Below are 18,077 nucleotides of genomic sequence, written 5' to 3'. Positions count from 1 at the left end.
TTTGGGTGTTCAGTGAGTTAATGATAAAGTTTCTAACATACACGTATGTTTGAAATGTTATTATTATTATTAATATTTTTATTAGAAACACTGTCCTGATTCTCTGTCAGCTTTCAGATTAAATGCAAGCCTCAAAAACATGACTTTCAGCTGCTTTAAGCATGATGCTACAGTTTTGTTGTTGTTCTTCCTCCAATGTTTTAGTAAATCTTAGACAAGATGTAGACAAGTAAAGAGCAAAGTTATCTTAGAGTAGCATTGAAAAACCAAATACCTACAAGGGGCAGGAAGGCAATATAAATGAATGAAGTGGCCCTGGCGCAGAATGTGGCCAAGTGGGGATTGGGTTCCCCATCTTAAAAGGACTGACCATGGTGCAGCTGCAGTGAGCTTTGCTGTGCAGGAAAGCACATTCGTTGTTAACAGATTTGATATTTATTTTTTCTCAAAGATTTATTAGAATTTTAAAAATATCTCTCATTTTAAATAAAGTTGGGAACTAATTGAAATAATTAAATACTGGGAGGCAAAAGATGTGTGGGGAAGGGAGGAGTGCATATGAGTGCTGGTGTCTGTGTTTTTAATGACAGGGATAGTGTACTGTGATCTGCGGAGCACATGGGGAAGATAACGTACTACATAAATGCAAAGTACCTGAAAAGATCCAAAGTCAAGACAAACCAGAGGGCACTGGGGAGCCATTTGTAGTTCAGAAGTCCTGGGTGCACTTAGGTCAGAGAAGGGGATGTGGAAAAAGGAAGCTAGAGAGGTAAGTGGGGGCCAGATCTTTCCTACTGTATCCTCTGTGCCACGGAATTTGAACTAGATCCCGAGGACAATCAGTAATCTCTAAAGAGCATTAGATAGGAATGGCAGAAACCAATTTTCAAATTCGGTTTATCTTTCTGATTGTCAAGTGTTGAATGGATGAGAAGCGTGGTCAGTTGGAAGGCTGTGGAAAGGAATCACGTTGAGGTAAGGACCATGGATCTCGGTGTACAAAGAAGCAGAGGGCACTGTATGTTAACAATACTGGAATAAAAAAGGAGAAGGAGGAGGACAAGGGGGAGGGAATGGAGAAGGAGACGGAAAAAGAAGGAATAAGAAAGAGAAGAAGGAGAAGCAGCAGCCAGAGATATCTGGAAGAGCTGGGGTGGGGGGGGGGCTGAGTGAGAAGGGGGAGGGAAGCTTGCAGCTGCGTCTCCGCAGAGTAGGCAAGGTTCAGAGAACATTTACGCCTGCAACAAAACTCTACACATAGCAGGCAATGCCAGAAAACAGACAGCACCAACAACTTGCCTGGGTGTGAGTGTGGGGGAGGAGCATCTTTCTGGAATTATTCTATTCTTAGTCTACCTATTACTTCTCCCTAAAGAAAAAGGAACCTGACCTCTAGTTCTTATCCTATGACAAACAGTCAGGTGAGAAATGGAAATTTAGCTCATTTCGCAATTTAGTTCATAGTTCTTTGTGTCATGCATTTTGTCAGCATCTCAGAGTGAAACGGTCCTCTTGCTTTGGATCACTCTCTCTGTACTCTACGTCTCAAACCTCAAGGAGTGCATTTCTGCCTGAGAAACCACCCCAGCCACTTTCTCCTCCATTTATAAACGTGTTGACTAAGTCACACGCAAGAAAATGTGCAATAGATCTTGCATTCTCCACCTCTGCTAGAGGAAAAATGCCACTAACAAGATATATGAAGAGTTATTCAAATCTACCACAGGGAGTGACTGCAAAATAAGGGGAAAAAAAAAAAAAAAAAACAAGACAAAACATTTGACTGCATAAATCCTCCTTTCTTTATTCTGCATGATCTCTGGGAAAGAAATAGTGAACCTTCCTTTATGATCTGCTTGTACTTATAATTGATTTATCTTGTGGTTAAAAGGAGATTTAGTCACTAAAATTAGGACAGACAGGAGAAAGCAATTTGGGTTTGACCTCCTGGCCTTTTTGAGTATTACTTATCAGACCTGAAAATACAATAGAGTTTCAACATTATTTCAGAATAAAAGAGCAGATTAATCCTTTTGGAGTGTTAAATCGGTCTGTGGATGCAGCCAGTGACTGGCAGACACCTATTTATGTGTCTGTAGACCTGGTGTGGTTCTGGGAAGTTGCAATACTCCATTCTATACTCCCATCAAACCATTTCCAATGATTTTCTTGTCCACCTGGCCAGGGTGACTGATGCTGGGAATGTTTAGGTCACCTAACTCACTTCTTTAACTTACTTCTTTGTTTCTTATTTAACATCTATATTCATGGTCTGAGATGACACATTTGGAATTCCCATCTGTATCCACCTTGGTGGGAATGAATATGTATATACATATACATATATATATATGATTTTATTTATTTGACAGGCAGAGATCACAAGTAGGTAGAGAGGTGGGCAGAGAGAGAGAGGGGGAAGCAGGCTCCCCGCTGAGCAGAGAGCCCGATCCAGGGCTTGATCCCAGGACCCTGGGATCATGACCTGAGCTGAAGGCAGAGGCTTTAACCCACTGAGCCACTCAGGTGCCCTGGTGGGAATATATTTTTATCTGGTCATTCGATAGACTAAGTTTTAATAGAGTTGTAGGGCTAGAAACGAATGAGGCTCAGAGAGGAGAGTCGATAGATACAGATAATAAGGGACAAGTCCATCCTGCCCCTGTTGTTTTGTCCCTGTTAGTACAATTTATAGACCTTGAAGTCCTGAAGGTTCCCTCCATTTATTTGTGTGTGTGGACTTGAGTCTTCACTGTTGAATCTAGACTAGAATTTGTGTCTTTAAAGGCAGGCTTGACCTATGTCTTTTCTGGGATCTCCCATAATTCTGGGCATCATACAAATACCTGCAGATGGGATTTAGCTTAGTTTCTTGGCTTTTGTCGCTCAGTGAACGTTTTTCTGATATTAGAGGTTTAGGCTAGGAGAGTCCTGGATTTGCAATGGTAACAAAGTCCTCTCACTTTGAATCAACTCCATTCTTGAATAATTTGCAACAAGCATTGTAAATCTCTCTGAAAACTTCAAGCTGTGCCTGCAGCAGAAGTTGGGTTAGAATCCTGTTCTGTAATCCAGAAGAACAAATTTGGCTTCCAGATAATTTGGAGGTAAGTGCTAGGATCTCTCTCTCTCGCTCGCTCTCTCTCTCTATGTATACATATATACATGTGTATGTACATATGTAAACAATCTACTTGTTTGAGACATTGTAAGGGCTCAGAAGAGGGCACAACAAAGAGTTATGATTGAGTATGTACTGCATTCCATGATCTTCACTAAGCTTTACTGGAAACACACTAAACAAACTTATTCTTATTTTACAGATCAAGTAGCTAAGGCTGAGGTGATCAGTTATCAACATGGCTAATCAGCTAGTGACATGGAGTAGGACTCTATGTCTGTGTGTCCTAAAGCCCACCCTCCTTCCAGTGCTTGCATTACACTTCATAAGCAATGCCAAGTATGTTGCAAGTTTTCTAAGCTGGTGTGCATAAGAGCTTACCTCTAATTCTGTTAGAAGGGACAATCCCATTTGAGCATTCTACTTCAGACAAAAGTCTGCTATGGACTATGTGATGACACATTTTATTTCATTTGCAAGGAACACCGTGATCTGAAATTTCTGTCTTAAATATGTAAAGTATAGGATTCCACATGAAGTGTAACCCTTCCTCCCTTCCTTCCTTTCTTCTCTTCCTTCCTTGCTTCCTTCTTTCCTTCCTTCCTTCTTAAAGATTTATTTATTTATTTGAGAGAGAAAGCAGGTGGAGGGACAGAGGGAGAGGATGATCAAGCAGACTTCCCACTAAGTGTGGAGCCGGACACAGGGCTCAACCCCAGGACCCTGAGGTCATGATCTGAGTGGAAACCAGGAGTCAGACACTCAACAACTTAGATTCCTGGGCACCCCATTGTTGTTGTTGTTGTTGTTGTTGTTTTGGAGTTAGGGGTGAGGAGGTTCCCAGCCTGGAAAGACATGCATTTTGCACATGCTGTTTGAATTCCTAATTCTCACTGGAAAATGTAATGGAAAAGTTTAACACAGCATGACAATAGGACAATGCTTAACTATTACCAATGTCAATATTAAACCTAAAACAATTGAACTGTATGGTATCTTACCTTTTTCTTTTTTTCCTTTTTATTTTTCACTGCTCAGGGGGAACATCATCCAGACAGAAAGGCTTTCTAGGATGCATACGTTCCTTACACTTGAATGGGCAAAAACTGGACCTGGAGGAGAGGGCAAAGGTCACATCTGGAGTCCGGCCAGGATGCCCCGGACATTGCAGCACTTATGGCAGCATCTGCCACAATGGGGGCAAGTGTGTGGAGAAGTACAGTGGGTACTTCTGTGATTGCACCAATTCACCATATGAAGGGCCCTTCTGCAAAAAAGGTACAGTCAACTCCCCAGTGCTGTTTTGCTGTACCTGTAAGCGATGGTCAAGTCATGCCCTTAGACAGTCCTTATGTGATCATTTACCTTCTTCAGTTTTGCTCTGTTTAAAGACTCTGTGTAGCCCCTCAACATAATTACATATAGACATATGTAATTGTCTGGCAGTGCCACTGAACTGGATGGGTAGTAACAGTGCAACACGCTTTCCTTGGCTGAGGGGTCAGCTGAACACTGGGAGAGGTGCACTTTCATTTCTGTTGTATCACCCCAATCTCGAGGGATGCATTAGTCTTTCCAGTTCCAATTCCTTAGCCCATGCATGTAATCCAGCATTATAGATTCTACCTCTGGAAGAGTTTTAGGGATGCTTGAGCCATCTCAAAGTATTCTTACAATAGGAAACTTATAGGTAAGTCAGTAGAAATAATACCATGCATCTAGTAAAATCTACCTATGCTGCCGGTGATCTGAATGGAGTCTGAAGCTTTAAAAGCCCTGCTTGGCAATGCACATTTAGTTCATTGGGGGATAGGCATGGAACACAGGGTCAAAATCCCTGCCCCAGTGTCTTTCTACAGACTTTTCTATCTTACGAACTTATTGCATTGGTAAAACTAACCATGATGGATGTATGCCTTGAACAAGGAATGGTAGTTATGGTGTAAATTATCTCTAAAAAAAAAAATAAAGATAACTCTACAAACTATAAAATCGCCTTATTTAGTATAAACACTTAGTATTTTTTCAAATACAAGGGCAAAAAGATTAGGTCTCCAATCAATCTTTGCAGGATTTTAAGGTTTATTTTACTGATGGAGGGAAAAAATGTTTGTTGGGCAAATAATGTAAACAATATTTCAAGAGCAGCATTTAAACTATTAAAATAAAATGTTTTAATTACTTTGAAACACCATTTACATGCAAACAATGATGGCAATTATACATAATTCTTGTCATTTCATTAAAACACATTTCCCAAACACCTCTACCAAACAATGCTTTATTTAGTCCAATTTACTGTTGGAACTTAAAAACAATAGACGAAAGAAGAGCACCTAGTGTTCTCATTGAAGGACTCTGTAATTTGAGCTCTTCATCATTTACACTGGCTTTCTCCATAGTTAGATTGAATTACTTGCTTATTATTGTTGAGAATCATTGTACTCCTTGGGAGAAAATTAATGGTATAAATGTTAAGGTCAACAATGTGTTTGGCCCTGCATGGAACTTGACATGAAGTGGCCCCATCCCAGGAAATGCTGACCATGGGCTAAGACACTTAGCCGCTGGATTTTTGTACTGGGGAGGGTGTCTGAATTACTACCCCTAAAATAATTTTAAATACTATCCTTAGTCTGGTTTTACACAGTTAGAAGAAGCAAATACAGAACAAACACTATCAGGCCTGCTCACCAAGGTATACTAGCATTGTTCTACAGGATCTACAGGAAATACTACGGGAAATAGTACACTTTATGTACTAAGGAAAATAATATCATTAAGTTCCAAGCCCAATGTGTAGAAACAAAACAAAACAAAAATACAGTGGGATTCTACATTTCTCTAGAGACATTGCTCAAACATCTCATAGATCATATTCTAAATTTAGCCTATTTTTTTAAATTTAGCCTAAGTTTTAATTAGCTCTTTTTTTCCCCTGAAACAACTCAGATTAATTATCTTCTGTCCATACCATCATATCTTTGGTCAGCATATGTTGAAATAGACCCTGTGCTCTCTCCCCACTTTTCCTTACTTCGATCCATAAGCAAAATATACAAATATGTGCTTAGCCTTTTCAGCTTGCTTCATATTTCACAGTTCCAAACTTTCTTCCCTGTCTCATAAATCTAAGGAAATGATTCCTTTTATATTCAGTAGCTGCAAAGTATGTGGGATGAATCTTTTAACCAAGACTTTTAACCGTGCCAGTTGCCTGGGGGAACTGAAATGGAAATCAGAGCCACTAGCTAGGAGGTTGTCCTAAACAAGGGCACTCTCCATTGAGGCAGTCTTCTCTGTTAACTTCCCAGGGCATATGTATTTTAAGGAGTGTAAATACTAGAAATATATGGGGTGGAATTACCAATGCCTGGGCCAGAACTATGATCCCTTGACCTACTTTCTGCTTCTGATTATAATACAAAGTAATAATAATCATGCAGCTAGCTAGTAATTATTGACTGCAACATACATTCCTTATGACCAACCTAGTGTGGAAGATATTAACATATTAAGAACATTGATGTTCAAAGAGGTTGAATGACTTGGTAATAATTGCCAGGGTTGTAGACCCATCCAGCATCTTTTTGGTTTCTTTTTTCTCTTTAAAACCCTAATTTCATTCAGCATAGGAATATGGTAATAGGATTCAAAAGTGTTTATTTGTTGGTTGGTTTTATGTTTTGCGTATGTCTCTTTTTTCTTGTCTCTGAGGTGTAATTTTCATACCCTAAAATCCATTCTTTACATTATATAATGCTGTGACTTTTGGCATATTCACAAAGTTGCACAACCATCACTATTATCTAATTTCAGAACATTTTCATCACCCTAAAAAGGAACCTTATACACATTAGTAGCTACCCCTCCTTCACCTCTCCCCTCAGTCCCTGGAAACAACTGATTTACTTTCTGTCACTGTGGATTTACCTATTCTGGGTATTTCATGCTAATGGACTCATACACTATGTGGCCGTTTAGTGTCTAGTTTCTTTCACTTAGCATAATGTTTCCAAGGTTTATCTGTGTTGTGGCACTTTTCAGTATTTTGTTCTTTTTTTATTTCCAAAGAGTATTTTATTCCATTATGTGGATGCCACACATTTTGTTTATTCATTCATCAGTTGATGGACATTGTGATGTTTCCATTTCTTTGGCTATTATAAATAATGCTGCGGTTCACGTTCCGGTAGATATTGTGTGGATTAATGTTTTTCTGTTCTCTCCGGTATATACCTAGAAGTGGGATTACTGGGTCATATGGTAACTAAAAATGTAACTTTTTGAGGATACTGGCAAACTGTTTTTGAAGGGGCTTCTCCATTTTATATTCTTACCAGAAAAGTCTAAGGACTCTAGTTTCTCCACATCCTCACCAATGCTTGTTATTATCCACCCTTTTGATAAGAGACATCTTACTGTGACTGTGTGAAATTGTATCTTATTGTGGTTATGATTTGCATTTCACTAATGACTGATAATATTAGACATCTTTTCGTGTTCTTATTGACTATTTGTATATCTTCTTAAATGAAATGTTTATTTAAAGTTTTTACCAACTTTTGATTGGGTTATTTTTCTTTTTATTATTTACTTGTAGGAATTCTTTGCATATTTTAAATATAATTCTCACATTAGATATATGCTTTGCACCTATTTTCTCCCCTTTTCATTTTCTTGAGAGTATCTTGTGAAGCACAAAGTTTTTAATTCTTATAACATCTGGTTCTTATTGTTTTATTTTTGTTGCTTGTGCTTTTGATATTTTTTAAAAATATTCTATTTATTTACTTGACAAAGAGAGTGTGATCACAAGCAGGCAGAGCAGCAGGGAGAGAGAAAGGAGGGTGCAGGCTTCCCATTGAGCAGAGAGCCCAATGTGGGGCTCAACCCCAGGACCCTGAGACCATGACTTGAGCCGAAGGCAGAGGCTTAACCCACTGAGCCACCCAGGCGCCCCTGTGCTTTTGGTATTATGTCGAACAAATCATTGCCTCCCTGAAGGCCATGAAGGCTTATGTCCATGGTTTCTTCTAAGGGTTTTATAGCTTTGCTTTTATATTTAGTCCTTGATCCATTTTGAGTTCATTTTTGGAGATGTGAGGCAGGGATTCAGCTTCATTCTTTTGCCTATGGATATCCAGCTGTTCCAACACTGTCTAATAATGCAGACTTGTCTTTGGCCCACCTCCACCTGCCCCCTCGTTATATGCAGAATCTGGGTATGACTGTCATAGTAGTGTCATTTATTATTTTTTTCTAATTAAAGTGAGTGTATTTGGAATTCTATTTGGAAATATATTTTGGAATCTAGAAAAAAATCTAATCACTCAAATACAAACATTAAAAAGAAAATCTGATTTCCTTCTAGCTCTTTTCTTTGAATTTAATATAACTACAATAACTCTGTATTTCATATCTACATTTTATATCAAATTTTGTTTGTTTCATTTTATAGATATTTCTGTGTAATTTGTCAGTTTTAATGGTGGGATTGCCCTTGCTTACTTCAACACTTCAACCATTCTATCCCCAGAACAGTTTAGCTTTGCAGTAGTGGCATCATTCTGCACTTGATCTGCCTAAATTCAGATTCTGGCTCAGCTACAGTCTACACTGTGTGCTGCTACTTGTGAGACTGACCTCCCAGGCTTGGTTTTCTCATCTATAAGATTAGAAAATTCAAAAATCCATCAGAGGGTTGTGATGAACATTTAACGAGCATTTCACAAAGCACTTGAAATAATGCCTGGCAAATAAAGCCTCACTAAGTGCTTGCTTTTATAACTGTTTTAGAATTTTATTATTTTTATTTAAGAGAGAGAGAGCTAGAGACAAAGAGAAGGAGCATGAGCAGGGGGATGGGCAGAAGGAGAGAAAGAAGCAAACATAGGGCTGGATCCCGGGACTGAGCGGAAGGCAGATGCTTAGCCAGCTGAGCCACCCAGGCACCCCTGTTTGGAAGTTTACATTACCCCAACTTTTGTGCATAAATAATGAATGCTGTGATAAACACATGTATTATTTTCTTGCGAATGGAATTTCAGTGAAAAAATAGCATGTATGTTTAAGTATGCTTTATCAGTTGCCTAAAACCTGTTGAAAGTTCTTTAATATTTACCTTCCTGCCAGTGGATATCACTAAAAAAAAAAAAAAAAAAAACACACACAAAATAAAAACGAACAAACAATTCTCAATGATAATAGAGAGAAGGTTTCAGAACCCTCATGCATCCATTATTTAACTTCAAAAATGGTCAACTCATGACCAATCTGATTTCATCTATATACTCACATCCTCTTCTCTTCCTTTATTATTTTGAGTAAACTTCAAATATCACATCATTCATCTATAAAGGTTACAATATGTATTGCTAAAAGATTAGAGCTTATTAATAACACAGATCCACAAGACCAATCACAAGAAAAATGAATGTCTAATCTTACGAAATATCCACTCAGCATTCAAATTGCCAATTGTTTATTTTTAGTTTGATGTTCTGCTATATTAATTACAACTCCACCGATTTCTAGGTAATCACTAGTCTACTCATTACCTTTATGCTTATTCTAATTCTAAATTGTATCACTATTAGTCAGACCAGCTATTGTCCTTTGAGTTCCTACTATGTGTTGTGTTTCTCCATAATGTCTTCCAGTCCTTCTGCTTACAAGATTGAATCCATCCCTACTTGTACATGAGCTGAGTTTGAGTGGGATCCTCTGAGAGCATTAGAGAAGAGGCACAGCCAAGTGTCAGTTCCCATCTGTTAGACTCCACAGATGGCTCAGAGACCACCTTGTTTCCTAACTGTTTCTCTTAGTTCATCCCACACTTTACTCCTGGTCAATGCAGAGTTGCCCTTTCAGGTCTGGTCAAGTTACTGTGGCCACAGAGACTTCCAGCTCTAGGAATCATTGTCTATATGGCACACATCACACTGCAGGCTACCTTCCATTGTGTTTTGTTTTGTTTGATAAGTGTCCCTTCTTCTCAGAACATAATCAGCATAATTCTTTCCGACAGGTAAGTGCTCAGTAGACATTGCTGATATTGGTTCCATGGCCTTAGAATAGCATGAGGATCATAGATGATCTCATCCAAGTTAAGATCTTTCTTCTAATGAACCCGGAAGTTCTGTGTATTCAGACAAATCATTCAGCTTAAATATGGTCAGGGAGCTTAAACTCTTAGATTATAAAATATAAGAAACTTATAGAATAATAGAATCCAGGTGTTTTGGTAAGGAAGCTTTATGTTAAAATTGATGGTATCTAAATATTAAAAATTAAAATCACTAAGCATTAAGAATAATTAGAACTGCGGCTAGGAGAAAAAGGAAGACAGAAATTTGGTAGGGCAGCTCTAGTTTAAAAATGCTTCACGTTTTAATTTCCTGCCCTGAGAATTAAGAAAAAAATGTAATATATATGCCCATATCTAATATGCTATTCATAACAGAATACTCTGAATTACAGTTACATTTGAACACACTCACAACATCAAATAAAAGCCATTATTCTGTTAACTAGGAGATAGTAGCTCAAAATGCAGGTCAAATGTCCCTGAGGAAATTCACTCAAGGATAGTGCTTGAATCAAGCTGATGATTAACTGGAATCCTCACTGTCACAAGTCTCTGCTGCATATCTTTGTAATCAGGAGTACTAATGTTGTAAACCGAATGATAAATGCAGAACACATTCTCTGAAACTTTAGTCAAAATGAACTGGTATTCCCAATCTGCTAAGCAATATGCATAAATATGCAACTTTAATTTTTTTGGCACTCTTACAGGCTGTTATAGAATTTTCACAAAGGTAGAACAAATTTGCAATAGAATTAGGAAGGAAAAACCAGGTTTGATTATGTTCTAGGTGCCACCAACTCAATCAGGGAATTTCAGGGATTAGGAAAATTCCACACATCATACAGGAAAAGGAGAAATCTATCATGGCAATATGGGTTCATGTTCATTGTGTTATCTTTATAGTAGGGGTTGTTGCTAGATGTGAGCTGTGTTGTTCTGTGAAGGAAACTTTCCTCCATGCCCTGATACTATAGTACCATATAGAGATAAAATTGTAGGAGAATGAATGTAAGAGAAAACTGGATGGAAAAAAAAAAAAAAAGGGATATCTCAGCATTTGGATGGATTTGGAGTCAAAAAGCAGATACAGTCTGTAAAGGAAATTACGATGGGTTCAGGTTAAAGTCTCTTCTAATATGGAGAGCTTACAAGATTCAACTATAGTCTATAGTGGCTATCTCTCATAAGTGTTCTATGCACATTATCTCATTTAGGCACCCAGAAATACTGTTGAAGTGTTAATGTTTCCTATTCAGCAGAAGACAAAACAGACTCCCCAGGGTGCACTAATTTACCTGGGACTACACAGCTAGTGTGAAACTGAATGAGCTTTCAGATCCAGAACAGAAGCCAAATCCTGTGCTAGTTCCACCAAACTAAAAGAGTAAGAGTTGGAGTGAGCATATGATACAGGGAAGGTGGGTCATTTGCACATTCCAGCTAACTGATAGTCATTAGTTTGTAGATGCTGCCTTTCTCCGTGGTGGTGGCAGGACTCCATCCAATGTGTTATGCTATAGGACTTGTATCCCATTTGTTCAAGTCATTTCTCTCTTTGGAAATGACTACCAATTCCTCAAAAAAAAAAAAAAAAAAAAAAGGGAGTCGGGCGGTTAGATACTTAATGCCTTATTCTATGAGTTCCACAGATTCTCTCTCTTCTGTGTCCACAGATCCTTACATTTTACCCAATGACATAGAGAATTACCACTGCCTCCCCTAGTGTCCTACTCTCAGTAACTTAGAATCCACTTGCAATCCTCCTAACACACCAGAAAAGCAGAAGCTGGAACTGTTAAAATCTCAGTTTTGAAACTACGAAGTCCCAGGAAAATTTATCTCTACTGTGCTGGTGGCAGGGATAGTTTATCTTTGCTTCTTGAAAAATCAGCCCAGCACACGGTAGCTGTACTGCAAATGAATGTTAAACTGGAACTAGACTTCAGGATGCAAATCTCAGCTCTCCTATTTTAGCTGTGCAACCTTGTTCAAGGTGCTTAACCTCTGTAAGCTTCATGTTTCTCATTTGTAAATAAGAGTAACGACTTCTGCCACTTCAGACTTATTGTGGAAAGCGTGTTATATAATTCAGGTAAAAACCATCATGCTGTGCTTGATGCATAGCAAACCATAAACAGTTATTGCTGTCCTGAATAATCAACTAAATGTTGCAATGTGTGCATTCCCCTCTTCTATTTTTCAGAGGTTTCTGCTGTTTTTGAGGCTGGCACTTCTGTTATGTATATGTTTCAAGAACCCTACCCAGTGACCAAAAATATAAGCCTCTCATCCTCAGCGATTTACGCAGATGCGGCTCCATCCAAGGAAAATATTGCATTTAGCTTTGTGACAGCCCAGGCGCCCAGCCTCTTGCTCTACATCAATTCTTCTTCTCAGGATTACCTGGCTGTCCTGCTCTGCAAGAATGGTGAGTACTGACAGCATGAAGCCTGATGGAGTGTCACAGTGGGCAAGAGGGACAGTGCATGCCCCCCAGAACGCTGCATAATTTCAGCCTAAATTTGGTCCCACCTGGGCAGCTTAATTCTGGACCTTCAGCCACAGCCTTGATTGTACTTTACCTTTATGACTTGCATTTGGTATTCAGGGCCAATGTCAGTTCATCGCTGAAGTCTCAAATGCATTGCCTTTAATTTGCCTCAACTGTGTAGCAGTAATTCTTTATTATTTATTCTTTGCTGGAATCCATTAAGTGTAAAGGAGAAAATCACAAGCATATCTGAATTTCAAAAGGACGCTTGTCACATATATCGTGTCATCTTTGCTGCAGTCTCCTTTACTGAAGGCTGTTAAGGAACTGGCCCAAATGCAGGCTGTATTAATAGGCGTCGATTGCCTAGGTCTTGGGGAGAAGTGGTACATGTGAGTCATACCCCTATGCAATATGGGGCACGGCACTGAGAATCATCCCTTGAAGAGAATGTGCACTAAATGGAATATATGAAGATTAGACGGGGACAGGTGCTGGGACCCACTTCATGAAGGGGGTATTTGTTGAAGGTCACCAGTTCTGACGGCTGTTAGGGGAAGTCAGGTTTTCTTCCCTCACTGTGTGATTGTACCTCACAATGAGGAGGACTATTGGTCAAGGGCACCGTGAGATCAAAATCCTGGGGAATGGAACAACTGTTGGGACAGACAAAGAGAGCAAAGATGTGGACATCCCTGTAGTTAGGTCTCAAAGAATACGTTCCCATGATCGAGACTATGTCCTGCCTCCTCTTGTAATTTGCCAAGATAATGAGAGGAGTCTGGGTTTTAGCATGATCCCCCTAGGATAGACCGTGCTGGGGCAGAGAAGAAAGGAAGCTTGGAATGTGCAGTGGGCACTCTGCCGTCTCCAGACCTTAGGACAGAGACTCCACAGAGACTCCAGCTATTTCTCTTGCTCTCTATTTTTTTGGTGGGGGTACGGGAGGGTGTTATTTTTCTTAGCTTCATCTTGCTCTCTGACTATGATACTGAAAATAAAGATGATGTGTGGGCCTAACGCAAGGATCAGACCTGGTGGACATGTGAGTTGAATCAGGCCTGAAATATATTAATAATAAGGTTCCCACAGACAATAGCAGGACTAATTCATTCTAAGAGCAAATGAAAGGGAAGGAAAAAAGAGAGAGGGTTCCTGGGGTGGTGACTGACCACTCCACCTACCTGATCTTGAGGCGCCTATAAGAAGGAAAGGAACCATTAGACCTCTTATTTATCAGCAGACCTTTGTATGAGTAGAACCATTATATTAACTTGTCATATCTTAAACTTTGGCCCCATAATGTCTCTTTGAGGTGGAGAAGTCTGGCTGAGGATGCTGAGACCTAGATTAACTGATTAACCTATGTGGGCCAGATAATTCATGACACCGTTGGGACCAGAAGCCAGATCTCCTGATAATCAGCCCCACCATCTTTCCTCTAAGCCAGACCATCCTGCTGTGATGTAGCTGGACTATAGTAAGATAGTTACAGAGCTCTGAAATGCAAGTTTTTCCCCAAAGCATCTTATAGGTGTGATTCCATGGCACACTTGTACCAGCCAGGCTGTACCTATGGATACAGATAGTGAATAACAGAAATAACTATATTTGGTTACATATACATACTACTCCGTCTACTCTACACACACACACACCACACACACACACTCAACACACACACTCCCATATTCTGGGCATTGTTCTAATGAATGTGCACAGCCCTTAATTCTCACAATAATCCTATGTGGGTGGTGGAATTCATCTCATAGCTCCAGAAACTAAGGCATACAGACACGAAGTAACTTGCTTAAAACCTCACAGCAAGTAAGTAAAAGAGTTAGAATTCAGTCCTCCCTCTCTGACTCTGGTAGCATATTTTGTGTTCTTAACCATAGCTCTAAATGAAGAGTGTTATTTATTTTTTGAAACACAGGGTGTTTTAAATAACTTGCATTTATTTAATTGGGAAGGCATTCTTGAATTCTCCCTGATCCCCTATGTCTTATACTCTAAGGCCTCACTTCCCTGAAAGTTCTACTTGACACCATAGGCATTTGCATTTTTAAAGCCCTAGCTAAGTGCAGGAAGCAAGGAGGTCCTTCTGCCTTGTTTGTTTGCTTGTTTGTTTTATGCTCAGGTCACAGGGCTGGTGTGAAAATTTAGGCTTCACATCTCAGTCTAACTCACTGCCTCAGTCCAGGCAGTGGCTGATCACATAGTGCTCTCCTCGCCTCACTCCGACTCAGAGAACCCCCTCCCCCATTGCTCTAGGGAATGCTTGTCACACTGGGCAGTGGTAGATGCCTTTCTGATTTGGAATCCTGGGCATTTCCTGACATTTATCCTACAGAGATGCAGGGGAGATATACACTCTCATTCATTCATTCCTTCACAGACTTCCCACTGCCCAGTATCAGAATCTATGGAGAGCAATGAAAAGAAACAGGATGCTGTGCTTTCTAAACATGATAAGGAAAAAGAGATTCAAAAACTGTCTTACAGGGGCGCCTGGGTGGCTCAGTTGGTTGAGCAACTGCCTTCGGCTCAGGTCATGATCCTGGACTTCCAGGATCGAGTCCCACATCGGGCTCCCAGCTCCTTGGGGAGTCTGCTTCTCCAAACTCTGACCTCCTCCTTTCTCATGCTCTCTCTCACTCATTCTCCCTCAAATAAATAAATAAAATCTTTAAAAAAAAAAAAAAACTGTCCTACAGGTTTTGATGGGCAATCTAGATCTATGAGGGAATCGGGTTGTCCAGACTTCTCAGGCAATCTAACCAGAAGTTAGATTCTGTCTAAGCTTAAGGATGAATCTCTTAGGAATTCAGGGGTTATAACAATAGAGCAAATGCCTTGAGTGAGAGTGAATTCCTTGTCATCGGATGTCTTCAAACAGTAATTAAATGACAATTCCTTGGAGAAAGTATAAGAAGAATACTGGCAGTGGATGAGGGAGAAAAATAACCTCTGAGTTTCTTTCCAAGTCTAAGATTTTGTGATTCTCTATTCCATTCCTGTATAGTCTTACATTTTTCTTTCTTTGTGTTAGGGCTGCATTTGCAGCCTTTAAAATGCTTCTATAAGGAATGAAGAAATGGTATTGGTACAGCTTGTTCCCAGTATGATCATGGTATTAGGCCACTGACCTAATTGCCAGTAAATAATGTGGGCACCTTGCTTCATGAAGAGCTAAGGATATTCCTAATATGTGTGTGTGTGTGTGTGTGTGTGTGTGTGTGTGTGTGTATTCCTGATAGACTTCAGGGAGAAATACACCTCCAAAAATACTAATGGAATTTAAGAATACCTACAGCTTGGGGGGAAAAAAGTAGCAAACATGGTAAGGGGTTAACTAGGGAAAGTCCTTCTCTGGAAGGGTTTTCTAAGATTGATTCACACTTTTCTGAGATGAAGTTAAGAGTTTTCTGTTAGTACAGGTTTCTTAACCTTTCTTTGATTTAAGACACCTCTGGGAATCTGGTAGAAATTATGATGAGAGGATCACTCTTAAAAGGAGTCCTTTTTGTTCTCCCCAGGAGGAAGAAAATGCCCATGGCCATGTCATACAAAATGGTTCCAATTTCAGCACTGTGGGTTAAGAAGCCGGGGAGGGGGGTGGTAGAGACAGGTGAATGAACTGCGTAAATGCTGGGCAAAATCCTTGGCTTGCAAATCTATTTAATACGGGTATACAGTCCAGAGAAGAGAAGAGCAGTGGGACTCCAAGTCATTCGTACAAGTGTCTCCCTGGTGGGGGTTTGGTTTAGCATGCTTGGAATTCCTCTTTGCACTTTACTGTTTTTCTTGAAATTTCTCCAACTAGAGACTTATTCGGGCTAAGTCGTTGCTGTCTTTTCAAATGAAAACATGTCCTTTTTCCTAAAAGAAGAAAAGAATTTCCATTTCTGGGATGGGAGATTAGAGAATGAGAAGGAGGCATTTGAGGTTAGAGAGTCTTCAGGAGAGTGAAGGTGCTCCCTTCGGCTGGAGCTTTGGACAGCAGGTAACTTCTCAGAGATACGGCAGTTGGAGGAGAAGGGGCATATGAAGGAGGAGAGGGTCCAGAGAAGACAATGAGATTTTCTAAAGATACACTTAAATTTCATAAAATTTTATTGAGTGATGGCTCTGCCTTCCGCATGGTACCATGGAGTTCCCCTTCAAACTTGTCATTTAACAACTATTTGCAGAGCATCTACGATGTGGCAGTAATATTTCACGCATGGGAGAGACATATTCAGACAACGTCTGTTCTCCTTTAAGGATCTGGTCTGAGAACAGGGACACAACAAAGAAGGACAACAACGTGTCATAGATATGGGTATAGTTTGTTCCAGGTAGACTGAAGCAAAGAAGGAAAGAGTGACAAATTCTCTCTGGGAGGGAGGGTCACAAAAGGCTTCATGAAGATATTAAAACTTGAGTTGGGTCAAGAAAGATAAATCAGTGTTTTCCAGGCAGACATTAGATTTTTGTTTAATAAAATTAGAGGTTTCTTTTATTGTTCCTTATTTTCTCCATTTTATTTCCATTGCATGTGAAATACACATAGTTTTTCCCATTCCGTTCCCCTTCCTACACTTTCATCATGTGTCCTTGGTTCCTCTATAGTAAAAATTTTAAAAAAGAAATCAAATTTAGAATATGTGCTAAGTCTACGGCCATCAATCTACCGTGAAATCATGTGGATACAAAATCCAAACAGGCCCCAGGTCACCTTCCCATGGTGGCTCTCAGCTGCCCTTCAGCACTGAATGGTTTGTCTGACTGTGCTTCAGCACTTCCTTTTTATCAAATCTTTTTTTATTTTCTAATACATACATTCGTAAGGATACACGGTCTGCATTTGTGATTGTACATACCTTGGATGGAATAATGATGAACCCAGACACTTTACATTTTGAACAGACTGACTCAAGGGAGACAGGGTAAGGAGGAACCCAGAGAGGGACCGTCTTCAAAGTACAAATGTCAACAGCTGCTAAATGGGACTGGTTTGACCCTAGACTACTCTCTGTCTTTGCTGCTTTCTTGCAGAAGACTTTCGAAGTTTAGTGCTGCCGCTTACCATGCCCTCTCTGACACCAGCATATATGTGAGCTCCTTAGAGCAGCAGGGATCCTGATAAACAGGTTGAGAAAAGCACACCTCCGAAGACATCACCATGACCGCTTCAGTCTCTGGGCTTGTGTCAGGCAATACTTTGCTGCTATTGAACTTAAAATTCCCCATTGTCTTTTGATATCTGCAGGATTGTTTTAGTTGGTGCATTTCCTCCATTTCTGGGCTTTCTAATAATCTCTTACTGGGAGGAAATACCAGGTCCTATTGCGCTTCTCTCCTCCATTTCAGAGTCATGTGGTTCTGAC

At 39.8% G+C, this 18,077-nt stretch overlaps 1 protein-coding gene across 2 annotated transcripts in view; it reads left to right on the top strand.

Annotated features, from left to right (window-relative positions):
• The window catches only part of CNTNAP5 (contactin associated protein family member 5), an 825,196-nt gene that overhangs the window by 702,014 nt on the left and 105,105 nt on the right, over nucleotides 1-18,077 (top strand). For both annotated transcript variants that reach the window (XM_082690270.1, XM_082690269.1), the window contains 2 exons: nucleotides 4,160-4,399; nucleotides 12,418-12,642. In XM_082690270.1, coding sequence (XP_082546396.1) covers nucleotides 4,160-4,399; nucleotides 12,418-12,642 — 465 coding nt within the window. The remainder of the gene's footprint in view (nucleotides 1-4,159; nucleotides 4,400-12,417; nucleotides 12,643-18,077) is intronic.

Source organism: Mustela nivalis (assembly GCF_964662115.1).
Source record: "Mustela nivalis genome assembly, chromosome: 11".
NCBI lineage: Eukaryota > Metazoa > Chordata > Mammalia > Carnivora > Mustelidae > Mustela > Mustela nivalis.
The sequence above is the reverse complement of the archived record's forward strand: the minus strand, read 5'-3'. Positions and strand labels throughout refer to the sequence as shown.